General features: G+C 42.1%; 1 protein-coding gene across 6 annotated transcripts in view; it reads left to right on the top strand.

Annotated features, from left to right (window-relative positions):
• CEP112 (centrosomal protein 112) overlaps positions 1-12,578 on the top strand; it is a 462,320-nt gene that overhangs the window by 395,511 nt on the left and 54,231 nt on the right. For all 6 annotated transcript variants that reach the window (XM_027771158.1, XM_027771157.1, XM_027771156.1 and 3 more), the window contains one exon: positions 10,835-10,924. In XM_027771158.1, coding sequence (XP_027626959.1) covers positions 10,835-10,924 — 90 coding nt within the window. The remainder of the gene's footprint in view (positions 1-10,834; positions 10,925-12,578) is intronic.

Genomic DNA, 12,578 nt, shown 5'->3' with positions numbered 1-12,578 from the left:
CATTGTACGTCTATGCCTTTGGCCCTTTGTGGTTCCCCAGTACTGCAAAGTAAAAACCTATAGTCCGCCCGCCCCACAAGGCCCTTCTGCCAACTCGGGCTGCCTTCCTGTGTCAGTGCCCAGCCCCCTGCTCCCTGTGCCCTCGGTGCAGCTAACATGCTGCTGGCCTTTGCCACTATGCCTTATGGGATGCCACCCATGCCTTACAGCCTACGGTTGACTCTGCAGAACCAATTCCTCTCTCCTCCTGGCATTCTCCAGCTCGCACATCACCTCCGCAATGACATTTTCTCTCCAGACTTTCCAGTGCATGCTGCTTTCCTCCTACGTTTAAGCTCAGTGCTTGGAGACTTCCCTTTGGCACCGTGGACGTGGTGTGATTCCTCCCTCATACATGTGTCCTATATGTTAGAACAGAAGCTTTCTGAGGGCAATGTTTAACAGGTGCTTAGCACATAACATATAATCAGATTATAGAAGTACTTTTACTTGTGAAGTTGATCAACTATCCGAAACAGACCATGTATAGAGAGAAGAGTGGGGAGACAATAACCTTGTTTGCCACGTCTCCACAATTGAAAGAAGAGAAGGAGGAGCAGAAAGCACGTGGGAAGAAGGTGGAAGGTGATCACAATTCTGTGTGTCGGAGGAAAGGATTTCTGGAAGGAGGGGGTTCTAAGTGTCCAGTGCAACAGCGAGATCGAAGAGAACAAAGATTGTGGAAAAGACTCCTGGTTGGCAATAAAAGGATCATTGCTGACCTTGAGAAAACAGGTTTCTTAAAGCACTGGACACCAAAGTCAGGTGTAGAGAAGGAAGGCATTAGCTGCTGAAGGAGAAACGTGGACGACAGAATAAAACACTAGAAAATGTGCGGAAAACAAATACAAACTTGAAAACAAACTAACAAAAGAAATGTGGTCATCATGGAATACAAGAGAATCGAGACCAACAAATGGTGTAATGGTTATGTCACTGGACTCCTCTGTAGTCAACCATGGTTGGAGCCCCAGACCCAGTGGTTTAAAACTCACTCTGGGCACGTGTGTGTGCATGCCCAAAATCCCAAGAGGAGAATGGAGAAGGGATTGAGGCTTGGTCTTCCTCCCATCACCCCTGGGAGGGGGTGATTTCTTATTTTCTGTTTCTCTGTCTTACCAGCAAGCACATGTGCCCCATAGCAAAACTCTAAAAATAATAATAATAATTATAATAAAAGTTGAAGAGACCATCAGGGGGACCAGCAGTTAGCGTAATGGCTATGTCGCTGGACTCCCACATAGTCGACCGTGGTTCGCGTCCTAGACCCGGTGCTTAAAACTCACACCAGGCGCGTGTGCGTGCGTGCTCAAGATCCCGAGAGGAGAATGGAGGAGAAGGGATTGCGGCGTGGCCATTCCCCCTGGGGGGGTGATTTCTCACTTTCTGTCTCTCTGTCTCTGTCTGGCGAGCGCACGCGCCCTATAGCAAAAACCTTTTAAAAAAAAAAATGAAGAGACCATCAGGTGTCTCTCCCATGCTCCCATATAATCCATGCAAAGCAGGGAGGCCAGCTTCTAGAGGGCGGCAACGTGGACACAGCGTGCCAGTGTCACCACTGAGTGACTCAACAAAGGAAGGGATCACAGCTGGACTGACTTCTGAGAGTTTGGAAAAGGACCCAGATGTGCTATCTTGAGAAAATAAAAAGGGACACCACTTCTGACACTTGAAGGAGCAGACTGGGTAGAGCTCAGTTATTTTTATCTAGGGACAAAGTAAGAGGAAATACAGATGAGAGGGAGATGGAAATTTTAGTAGGAATACCCCAACCATTTTAAATAAAAGGTAACGTGGTCTTTATGATTGGTTAACCGTAACAGTCAATGTTTATCACCGTAGAAGATGTTACCAAGTATTTAAGAAATCACTTTTTACATATGGGAGGAAAAAGCTGATCCCCTTATGAAGCTCATAGTCTAAAATAAGTGGGGGGAGGGAATCAGATGAATTCACAATACAGAGAAATATGTAAATATGTCGTGATGTAGGGGACATATTAACTTAATGAGAAATAGGAGTTTTCTCTAATCTAGATTTGAAATGTTTAATGGAAGAAATGACCATCATCTTCAGTTTTAATAGAGGAGAAATTCACGGTTTATTGGAGGGCATTTGGAATAATGCCTTAGGCTCAAGAGCTTGCACGTGTGAATGATTAACTGCTATCAGCAAATCAAAGTTTAAATGAGCGACTTTACTGGCCTTTCCTCCTCCCTGGGCTTGCGTGGACAGGGGTGGCTGGGAGGACTGAAGTTTCCGCAGTGGCCACAGAGTCCCAACTCTAGGTAGAGTGGTTACCACGCTGGCCGGATAAGGAAATTCCTCTGTGATCCTGAAAATCCTGCTGGTGGTTCTTGACCTTGATCCCACCACCCAGGATAAGAACGTGTTCCCAAGTGAAGCTGTTTGAAACAACACAGGAGGGGAAATGTGCGGTGAATTTCCTGAGTAGAAATAGACCAGCTACTTTAAGAGGCAATGTGAGGAATGTCAGGCTGGCCTTCTGTGTGACTAGATCAACTCAAATGAGGTGTGTTAGGAGATTCCAGCTTCCTTCGATCATCAAAGCCTTGAAATAACATGATTTCTTTTCCTGGAACTGCTGTGAAGACCAGGAAACAAGTAACATTTTTTAAAAGTGCGTAAGTGCTTTAGGAATTTTAAAGGAGCAAAAATAGGTGAGAGAGAAGGGGGGGGAAAAAAAAAAACAGTGAAAACTTTGTTATCCTTTGGAGAAAGCATTACTCTTGTTTCTTTTATATTGGCCACAATTTTCTTGCCTTTTATGTCGAACCAGAATCCTAGGAAGTACGACAGCCACAGCTCATCTCAAAGCTCAGTTTCTCATACCTGTGGTTTGTCACAACTACAACTAAAAAGTTTGAACCTAAAAGGAATGTTGCCTTATATGAAGAGTAATGTATTAATATGTATTAGGTGGGACCAGCACATGGTGAAATGGTTATGTCGCTAGACTCCCACATAGTCAACAACCGTTGGAGTCCTGGTCCCGGTTGCTTAAATTCACACCAGGCCCGTGTATTCCCAAAATCCCAAGAAGAGAATGGAAAAGGGATTATGGAATGGACATTTCCCCTGGGGGATGATTTCTCACTTTCTGTCTCTCTGGTGAGCACATTCACCCTGTAACAACAATAACGACAACAACAACAAAATATATATATTTATAGGGGGACCAGCAGTTAGTGTAATGGCTATGTCGCTGGACTCCCATGCAGTCAACCGTGGTTCACGTCTCGGACCCGGTGGCTTAAACTCACGCCAGGTGCGTGTGCGTGAGTGCCCAAGATCCCGAGAGGAGAATGGAGGAGAAGGGATTGTGGTGTAGTCATCCCCCTGGGGTATATAAGGTTAAAATCCCTGAAGGTCTCTTCTTCACACCACTATCACAAAAGAAATCAAATTATGAGAATTTTTTTTAAAAAAAGGTATTTTCTTGGAATGTGGAAAATATTAAAAACCTAAGTGTAAGTCACAAAGGAAGAGAAATGGTACTATCGCGTTATAAATCCTTCAGTGGCCTGGGTAGTAACTATGGCTCTGGGTTCTTTACATCTGCATATGAACCCGACCTTCATCACTGTAGACTCACTAATCAAACTTTTTGTGTGGTTTGTTATTCATCCTGGAAAGGTCTGAATGAAGAAATCACTGGGGGAATCTGCAGTGGCATCTCAGTTGAAGAAGACGCATCACTTTTGTTAGTAGGTTTAGCCTATTTAATCATAATTTTAAAAACCAGAGCTGTAGGGCCCTCTCTCAATAGCCAGTGAGACCACCCTGCAAAAGTGGCACGCACTGCCATTGTGCCGTCTTCGGGAGGCCCAGATTTTTTCTGCTCGTGTGGATGGCAGGCTTGGTCATTTTGCTTTGTTCCAGTCATTTAAGATGTAACTAAAAAAAAGAAAAAAGAAAAAGTCTATGAATCTGATGTGAAAATATAGCGAGATTGTATTGTTTTATTTTTATTTTATCTTAGCTTTCACTTAGCAGTGGTAGAAAAACATTTACAATTTCTATGTCTATTAGCATGTTGGAGAAATTCTATTCATCAGAAGTATTATCAGTGCCATTTATAGACCGAATTGGCGTAATTCTGCTTGAACAACTGTGGGCACTACTAAGAAGGCAATTAAGGTTTAAATGAGAGTCGCCCTCATTTCACCTTTATAATTAATATCTCTTCTCTGTAGTCACAAATGACGTGCTATTTCTGATGGATCGGCCAAGCAGTAGAAGATACAGACTATGTCAGGATTTTATCATCTTAACAGATATGTCATGGCACATATTTTTAAATCATCTTACATATTTTAGATGAAAAGCAGACCATACTATTAAAAAATAAACCTGAATTTATTGCTTGTAAATTATTCCTCAAACAAATATGTAATTAAGCCAGTTTTCCAGTTATCTTCTTCTTCAGTCAGAATACAAACATCCCACTCCCTGCTCCTTCACTTCACGTCCAGAACTTAAAGGGGAAACCCTCCCACATCCCTCCTACCCACTTAGTGATGTGTTCATCATCTGTTCTCTCTGAAGTAAGAGAGTAAATTCAAACCTAATGAAAGGAAGGATATGGTGATTTCATTGTTTTTAAGTGGAAAAAGCTTTTTAAGAAAAACTTTTTTTTTTTTTTTTACTTTTTATTATGGAAACTTTCAAAACCATGCAGAAGTAGGTAAGAGAGTAAATTCAAACCTAATGAAAGGAAGGATATGGTTATTTTCTTTTTTTTTAGTGGAAAAAACTTTTTAAGAAAAACTTTTTTTTTTTTTTTTTACTTTTTATTATGGAAACTTTCAAACACATGCAGAAGTAGGGAGGAGAGCATACAGAACTCCATCTGACCATCACCCAACTTCAACAGTTTTCAATCGTTTGCCAGACTGGCTTTTTTTTGCAGCATTTTGAGTATAATTACTCTGTGTTTTATGCTTGTTAACTCCTCCACTACATAGAACTTGCAGCTAGGGAGGACCCCACTGCATTTCACTCAGTAAACACTCATTCATTTCACTATTTCATGGCCATAGACTTTACCCCCAATCCTTAAAATCTATGACTTTGCTGACCTCAGTTTTATACTTAATAGGACAAAACTTTAATCCACACTCTTCTTGTGACATATGGTTTAACCCAGTTATTTTAGATAACAGGACATTGTAACAGTCAAGGTTCCACTTCCAGAGGAGGTACGTGAATCCATGGGACAGAACCAAGGAAGGGTCCCTTTGCCTTTGCCCTCAATGTAAGAGAGGCCCAGAAAAATGAGCCCGTAGGCCTCCTGATGATTTGAGAAAAGGCCAGACACAAGCATCTGCCTAGGGTGAGGCGGAATGTTAAGTGTCAGACGCACTAAATCTGAAGTCAGTGAGAACTGGTTTGAAAATTCCTTAAAAGTAGGGAGAGGCACAATTCTCCAAACTGAGTAACATAAAGTTTGTAAGAGAACGTGGTCCTGGAGTCCCCTCTGCTCTGGTAGTGTTTCCGGAACTACTGACTCAGAGGGGTGGCTTTCATACTGTTGATGATTCTATTTTGATTTGCAAGTGGACCGTTTCTCATTTCTCCTGAGAATTTATTGAATATGGGAATGTAAGGAGTTTGAGATTATATTCTCCGGTAAGAGCCTGTAATACAAATATTGTGGGGTCAGAGCTGAAGGCACATTTGCACGCTTAGCCTACAAGGAAGAAGTCTTGTTCTTAGGTGCTAGGACAGGCTAAGCGGTGGGCCGGAGGCCAGGTCAGAAATCTGTAGGAAGACTTCTGGTCGCTGTAACATGGAAGTCTGAAAGCCTTTCCCTGTCATGGGCGTTGTACACCAGGAGCATTTTGAGGGTATCTTTTTTTCTCTCTTCCTACGAAGTTCTCCTCTATTAAATAAGTTTTTAACTTCTTTATAATTGAGATGAACTTTTGTTTCTTTTAGTCGTTATTAAAAGGTCTATATCTGCCATCACTTCATAGTCATTTAATTGAGTCAGAACTATAAGAGAAAGCTTTGGTTTTTAATAAGACTACACATAATTTCTTAATGTGTGGTTTTACAAGTTAGGGAGTGGCTGGCTCTGAATTGTGGCTATAAATTCTATGAAATTAGCACGAACTCTTCCACTCTTTTTTTCAAACCAGCCAGCACTCTCATAGGTGCTGTTCAGTGGGCACATTAGCTAGGAGCTCCTTTTCCTCACCCTCAAGTGCCCATTAGCATGTAAAATCTCTTACACTGTAATTTGCTCTAATTATTTTCATATTTTAGACAAACAAATTATCCTGTAACCTTCTCTCTTTTAAAGAGTGTAGCATAGCCTCACTGTTCTTGTAAGACTTATTATGTCATTTTCATTTTTCTTCTGGAAAGTGTCATCCTTTGTTCCCGATCAACACAAAGCTCTCAGAAAGTCAGAACCAGCGTAGCCTCCTCCAGCAAGCTGGCTTACATGGTATTTAAAGGCAGATTTAATTGGGTGGAAAGAACTGTCTTTTCAGTAATGATTCAAGTTAACATTGCAGAGCTAACATAAGGGATCATTTTGCAGAATAAACAGTTTAACTGTTCAAGTGAGTTTAGTATATTTTCAACTCAGTGTTGGACATTCTGTTCTTTAATTATTTTGAGCTTTTTCTCAGGAATAAACTAAAAGTTGCGATGTGTGTGTGTTAAATGTCCAATTTGAAGATTTTAAATAAAAAGCCACAACTTAAAAGAAAGTTCCCAGTTGTACTTACTGAGTAATTATGGTCATTTTCATGCAGTCCTTAAGTTAATTCTGAGGTTGACGCTCTACTAACCTGTTTTAGAATATAAAATCAAGAATAACTTGAATATATCTGTCATTTTCTTTTCATGTAGTACATTTTAACTTATCTGAAAATGGAATATTATTAGGCTACTTTTAATTTTTTAACTGATTTTTAAATAATCAAAATAATTTCTAGACAACTGCTTTCTTGGATTAGCCTTAGAAAGATCATGTTTTATATGAGCAAATTTTTAAAGTGCTGCCTTTTTGAAAAGCAGATGTAATTTGAATTCTATTTTGATAATATTGATAAAATCTGGTAGACTTCATAGTCTTCACTATGCAAAGTACAGAGAAAAGGACTGGCTTTAATTATGTGACACCAGCTTCTCCTCCATCCCCTCCTCTCCATCTGGACTCTTGTCAGCTTTCTTGGCCTCCCCTTCCTTCTCTTCCTGGTCTGGGCATCACCCCAGCAGCAGACTTCAAAACCTTTTCTCACTTGACGGACTTCCCTAAGAAGCGTGTTCATCTGCACCTTTGAGAGCTCTCTCCCTGTTCAGACCCACCTTGGCAGCATGACCTGTAGGCAATTTGGGAGGGACACCACTATTCAGACCACTGCAACAGGTCCCCTTCTAAGTCTCACCAGCATCTTAAGCCCAACATGTCAGGATACTGTAAGGAAACATCACACCCTGGGTGCTTTGAACAGCACACATTTACTTCTCACAGTTCTGGAGGCTTGGAGTCCAAAATTCGGGAGCCAGCGGATTCAGTGTCTGGCAAGGGCCTGATTCCTGGCTCATAGATAGCTGCCTTTGCTGAATCTTCATATGGTAGAGAGCCAAGGGGTCTTTGTGGGGTCTTTGTTCCTAAGGGCACTAATCACACTTATGAAGGCTCCTCCCTTATGACCTAATCACCTCCAAAGACCCCACCTTCAAACACCATCACCCTTGGGATTAGGATTTTAGCTCATGAATGTGGGGGCACCAATATTCAGACCATTGCAACAGGTGCCCTCTGAAGTCTCTCCAGCATCTTAAACCCAACATGGTAGAAGCCACTCGTCACCTCCCGGGCCCCCCACTTCAGGCTTGGTTTCTTCTCACTCTTCTCTGGTCATGCAGTGTCAAAGCCTTGTTGTCACTCTGAGTACCTTTCTTCTCCTGTCCCCCATCAGTGATTCTACCACATCTGTTTCCTTCCTATCCACTGCGCTCTTTCAAGACCTAATTATGTAAGGCCTTCATTTTTGTAGCAGCTTCATTTCTTAACCCCCTTGACTTCACTGGGCACAATTATTTCCTTAAAAATTAAGGAAAAGGCACAACTGGGCATGAGCAGGGCCAAATGCTGCGATGAAACGGAAGAGAAAATGAGCTGGCGTCAGCACTTTGGAGAGAACAAGTGACTGGCAGAAACTGACCCAGGAGAGTAGTGGGGCAGAAGAGTCAGGTATAATGAGGAGGGGGGTCAGAGACTGGGGAAGGGGGACATGAGACACTGATGTGGCTGCTCTTGGGGTCTGTTGGGAGGGGAAGAGGGAGACAAGCCAGAAGGTAGGGAACAATTTTCTGTTTAAAACAAGGGAGATGCTCATCTCCTTTTTTATTTTTTGTTTTTTCTTTTTCTGTGATATAAAACTAAAAACAAAATAAAATCCAAGTAGTATTGTTTTTGTATTGTAACAGAAACCAAGTGATATATAATTATAAGTAATAATAATAATTATTTATGTATATATTTATGTGTGTGTGTTTGTGTGTGTGTGTGTGTATGTATGTATGTACAGAGAGAGGGAGATATTTAGAAGAGATGTTTGTATATTCTGCATCTCAAGACACAGAATAACCTTTAATTAAATGGCCATGCTAAGGACACTAGAAACCCTGAGGATTAATGTGAATGTCCTCAGGGAGCGGAGTTCCTTCCACAAGCGTGAATTCAATGTTGCCTATGTGCCAGGCACTGAGCTGGCTTGGTACTAGGATGGCAGAGAAGCAGAGGAAAGAGCCCTGAGCTGCTGCTGCTCTAGGTCCCACAGGTGTGTAAATTAGTCCTCTTGAACACAGATGGGCATAAATAGTTAAACAGTTCTGGGCATAGGTCAAGGAGATTACACCACTGAGCAAAGGAGGTGCAACAGGACATCCAGGCAGAGACCCGTCTGGCGCTGTCTTCCACATCGTGTCTGACACTGCTGGGATGTGTAATGGGCAATTCAGATTTAGCACGTCCCAGGGGAGCTCTCGCTCTCCCCCCAACTCCTGCCTCTCCTTTGACTTTTCCCATCTCTAAGTGCTGACCACAGTCCACTAACTGCTTAGGCCAAAATCCCTGGGTCTCCTTTCTCACACTCTGTGTCCACTCCCTCATAACTGTCCTCACTCCCTCCAGAATCTAACTAGATTCGGACATCCTCTAACTGCTAATGCCCTAGTCGTTTCCACCATCCCTTTCCTAGTATATTGCAATGGCGTCTAGCCTCCCTCTCTGCTCTGCCTTCCCCTCTTCAGTCTGTCCATCAGACAGCAGCCCAGGCAGTGCCCTTTCACAGCCTTCCAGTAGCTTCCAACCTACCTTGAAATACATCTGAAGTTCTTAACTGACCTCTGAGACTCCATGTGACCTGATGGGACTTGACCGTTGTTATGTCCTGACCTCACTGCTCTCTCTCTGCTACTCTGCACACTGACCCTGAGCATGCCTCTCGGGCCCCATGCAGGTAGTGTCCCCTGCTTCTAAGCTCTTTCTGCAGCTGTCCCTGTGACTTGTTCTCCCTCCAGCTTTAAGTCTTTGCTCACTGAAGCTTTCCTGGGCCACCTGCTTAAAATCGCAACACCTCCTCTGACTCCACCTCGGAACATCCCTCCCCTGCTTTTTTTTTCTTCTGTACTTACCACTGATACTTTTAGTTTCTGTTCACTTATTGTCTCTCCCCTCCCATTATAATCTAAGCATCATGAGTGCAGGATTTCGGGGGTCTGTTATCTCTCACGGCTATGTCCTTGAGTACCTATGGCAGTTCTCAGCATGAAGCAGAAACTCAGTAGCATTAGCTAGATGAATTTTCTTTTGAGAACTTATTTGGCGTCTTTGCTGTTGCCATCCATGTGTTCTGGTCACTGTAACTTCCCATGGATTCTTCTTCTTTTTCCCTAGCTCACCTCTTTATTTAACATAGTAGTCGGGGCTGGATATCGGCCAGCAGTAAAACATGACACTCTTGAGAGGCAGGCCCATGTGGGAAACTGCCAGTTCTTGGAACACGTGTGCCCATGTCCTGAGTGAGGGTCGAGGTAGATCATGGTGTTTTGACCCTGTTGAGGGCACAGCACTGCTCTCTGTCTCTCACACATTTATGGAACGAATAAATAAACTTTAAAAAATAGTAATTGATGTGATGATAATTGTCTATCTTTATGGTTTCTAACCTTCTCATATTAGCCTGGATTCTATTTCAACAGCTGCTTAGCAACCAAAAGACCTCATCTCAGTCCTCTCCTGCAAGTTCCTCAAATTCCATACCATCCTCTCTGACTCAGAAAAGAGATAATTCCTTTAAGGTTACTATAATTTACTCAAATTACCATAGTATAATTTTGAAAAAATGTCATGTCACCACATATTACAGTCCCCGTCTGTCACAATGCAACTCACGGTGTAAGTGTGCCTCGCAGGTGTCCTGGGAGAGCTACTTTAATTAGCAGTAGCTTTATGCTTTATTACATGTTTGTGGGCCTATGCTGGGAACATAAGAGATATTGTTATAATAGGAATTGATGTCTGCTAATTTGTCTGCTTTATAAGTTTGGGATTTCTTTTTATACTAGATATTCTTGAAGTAAAAAAGTTACAGGTCTAACATACAACAGTCTGCTTTTTTTGGCTTGAACTCTTTGGAACAACAGTAATAGACTAGAGATCTGAGGCCTCTTTAATGCCAGTTTATGTGGTAAAATTGTTTTTTTAAGTGTGCTAATTTTTAATGTTGATTTGTTTATGCTGTTTCAGGTTTTACAAGATGAACTAGAAAACCGTTCTAACCAGGTGCGATGTATGGAGAAAAAATTACAACACCGAGAATTGGAGTCGCAGGAACAGGTGCACACTCCTTTCCTATTTAGCTTGTTTGTTTACTTTCTCCAGGTCAAAGGGCATTACTTGTTTCAGCTAGGATGCTTTGGCTCCAAGTAACAGAATACTCACTCATGGTTGGCATAAACAACAAAGGAATTTATTACCTCCACAGAACAAGAAGTCTGAGGGGAGGGGAAGGGAAACTCTGGCTCCGTTTCTGGCATTCTCGTGGCTCTACCTCCTGTGCTGGCTTCATTCTAAAAGCTATTCCAAGATGGCCACAGCAGTGCCAGGCACTCCACCCAGATCTGCACTATCCAGGGGCACAGAGAGACTGTCCGTTTCTAGGGTTTCCTTCTGAAGAATAAGGACACTTTACCCAGAACCATCTCCACCTCCACCTCCCTTTGCATCCCATTGGCCAGAGCAGGTCACGTGTTCAGCCTGTCATGCCCAATCCCTTGCAGGAGGATTGAGAGTACCAAAATTAGCCTAGACCAATTGGAACCCACCTCCTGGTAATAGAATCAGAAGAAGAAACCTGAATAAAGGGAGAACTATACCTTGGGTTTATAACCAACAGTATCTACTATCATTTTAAAGTACATGTACATTATTTTTCTTAGAGGCATAAATCACGTTTTTCTTCAGAATTTTAACTTTCTCCTCTTTTCATTCTTTTACTAAAATAAATGAAATATAAACTAGGATAATCTGGCTATGACAATAGCTAATGACCTTTAAAAAAAAACGATAGGATTATTTCACCCAGCCTTTCTGATTGTAATGTCATACTTAGTGGTCATTGTGACAATTTAAAGTAAAAAGTCAACAGTGTATCAACAGAGATCATACGTTAACCAAGCCATTTGTAAATGCATCACTCTTAGCCTTCAGACACAGCATTGCTAACATTCTCTAAATGCCACCAATCCATTGTGTGGGGATCCTACCATGGGTATGGACAGACATTCAAACTTTGATTGTCCATAGCAAAACTCAGTACAAGAATATTAGATGAGATCATTTTAACTCTTCAGGAAGGGTAAACACTGAAGTAAGGCAAAAGGAATGATTTTTTTCATCTCTGGAGATACTTACAAAGAGGATCCTGTGGTAGAAGATTGTGCAGAGTAGCAGAGGTAAGCACCAGTAGCTGCTAAGCATTAATACTTGGTTAATTGACCTCCTGTAACTCTTCTTGCTCTGTCATATACACCATGTATATTACACATGTGTGTATTGTGTATATGTGACATGCATATATGTATTTGTATGTATTATACAGAGTCTATGTGATAGAGTCAAAAATAGACATAGGATAAAATAGAATAACAGGGTAATGCTAGGATGGAAAATTAATGATAACGCCTAGATGAGGTGACAGACACTGTATAAGAAACATTGCAATATTGGGAACCAGCAGTTAGGGTAATGGCTATGTCGCTGGACTCTCACGTAGTCAACCGCGGTTCGCGTCCCAGACCCAGTGGCTTAAAACTCACACCAGGTGCGTGTGCGTGTGTGCCCAAGATCCCAAGAGGAGAATGGAGGAGAAGGGATTGCGGTGTGACCATCCCCTCGGGGGGGGGGGCGATTTCTCGCTTTCTGTCTCTATGTCTCTCTCTGTCTGTCTGGTGAGCGCACACGCCCTATAGCGAAAACCTCTCAAAAAAAA

Source organism: Tupaia chinensis, unplaced genomic scaffold, assembly GCF_000334495.1.
Source record: "Tupaia chinensis unplaced genomic scaffold, TupChi_1.0 Scaffold000187_1, whole genome shotgun sequence".
NCBI lineage: Eukaryota > Metazoa > Chordata > Mammalia > Scandentia > Tupaiidae > Tupaia > Tupaia belangeri.
Note: the sequence above shows the minus strand (reverse complement) of the source record. Positions and strands in the feature narration are given on the sequence as shown.